General features: G+C 74.3%; 1 protein-coding gene across 1 annotated transcript in view; it reads right to left on the bottom strand.

The window, feature by feature from the left end:
• OSBPL2 (oxysterol binding protein-like 2) overlaps positions 1-781 on the bottom strand; it is a 7451-nt gene extending 6670 nt beyond the window's left edge. The window contains exons 1-2 of the mRNA XM_012728155.1: positions 674-781; positions 63-207 (exon numbers count right to left, since the gene is read on the bottom strand). Coding sequence (XP_012583609.1) covers positions 63-207; positions 674-710 — 182 coding nt within the window. The 5' untranslated portion in view covers positions 711-781. The remainder of the gene's footprint in view (positions 1-62; positions 208-673) is intronic.
• Between the last annotated feature and the right edge of the window lie 27 nt (positions 782-808).

The raw sequence follows: 808 nt of genomic DNA, 5'->3' as shown, positions 1-808 counted from the left end.
GGCTGGCCCAGGGACGCGGCCGAGGGGCCAGGGCGCCGGCAGGGTGCTGCCGGGCCCCGTACCTGCGCTTCTGGAGTCCGTTCTCCCGAGGGGCCGGCGCCCCGGCCTTTCCCATCCCATTGCTTCTGCTGGGGTCCACGGGAATCACCCCAGGGACTCTCGGGGGTGCCTCTGACAACCCGTCAGGAGAGTGGCCAGAGGCAAGGCCTGCAGGGGACAAGCCAGGGCTGTTCCCGCAGGCCACGGGCATCGCTGACCTGCAGGGTGGGCGAGCGGGGCTGCGGGCGGCGGGACCCCACCTGGGCCAGAGCAACCCAGCCCACACTTGCCTGGGGAGGCCACCTGGGAAGGCCCCAGAGGCCGCTCCACGGACGACCGTGCCGTGTGGCGTGGGGTCACCCAAGGGGCAGCGTGAGGCCAGCCCCCACGGCGCCCTCACAGCTTCCTGTCCCCTTTTCAAAAGCACCTTGGCAGGCCCCTGCTTGGGGGCCGCCCAGCAGGCCCAGGCCGGGGGCAGCGCCATGCACCCCACGCCCCGTCCCCCGGTGTCCAGACCGGCTGGACGCACAGGCCGCTGCTCAGGCCACCACACGCGCGGGTCCGACTGGGCAGGGCCACCGGATGCGGGAGCAGGGCCCTCGCCCTCCCCAGCCGCCCGCCCGCCGCAACTCACCCGACACGGCGTCGAAGAACTCCTCCTCATCGTCCATGCTGCCGCGGCATCCAGGGGGCCCTCGCGCGGTCACATGGGCCTGGAGCTGGGGGGGAGGCGCCTGAGCGGCGGGGCAGGGGCGTCCCCGGAGCCCCG

The sequence above is a fragment of the Condylura cristata genome, unplaced genomic scaffold, assembly GCF_000260355.1.
Source record: "Condylura cristata isolate star-nosed mole 26May11 unplaced genomic scaffold, ConCri1.0 scaffold00022, whole genome shotgun sequence".
In the NCBI taxonomy this organism is placed as follows: domain Eukaryota; kingdom Metazoa; phylum Chordata; class Mammalia; order Eulipotyphla; family Talpidae; genus Condylura; species Condylura cristata.
The sequence above is the reverse complement of the archived record's forward strand: the minus strand, read 5'-3'. Positions and strand labels throughout refer to the sequence as shown.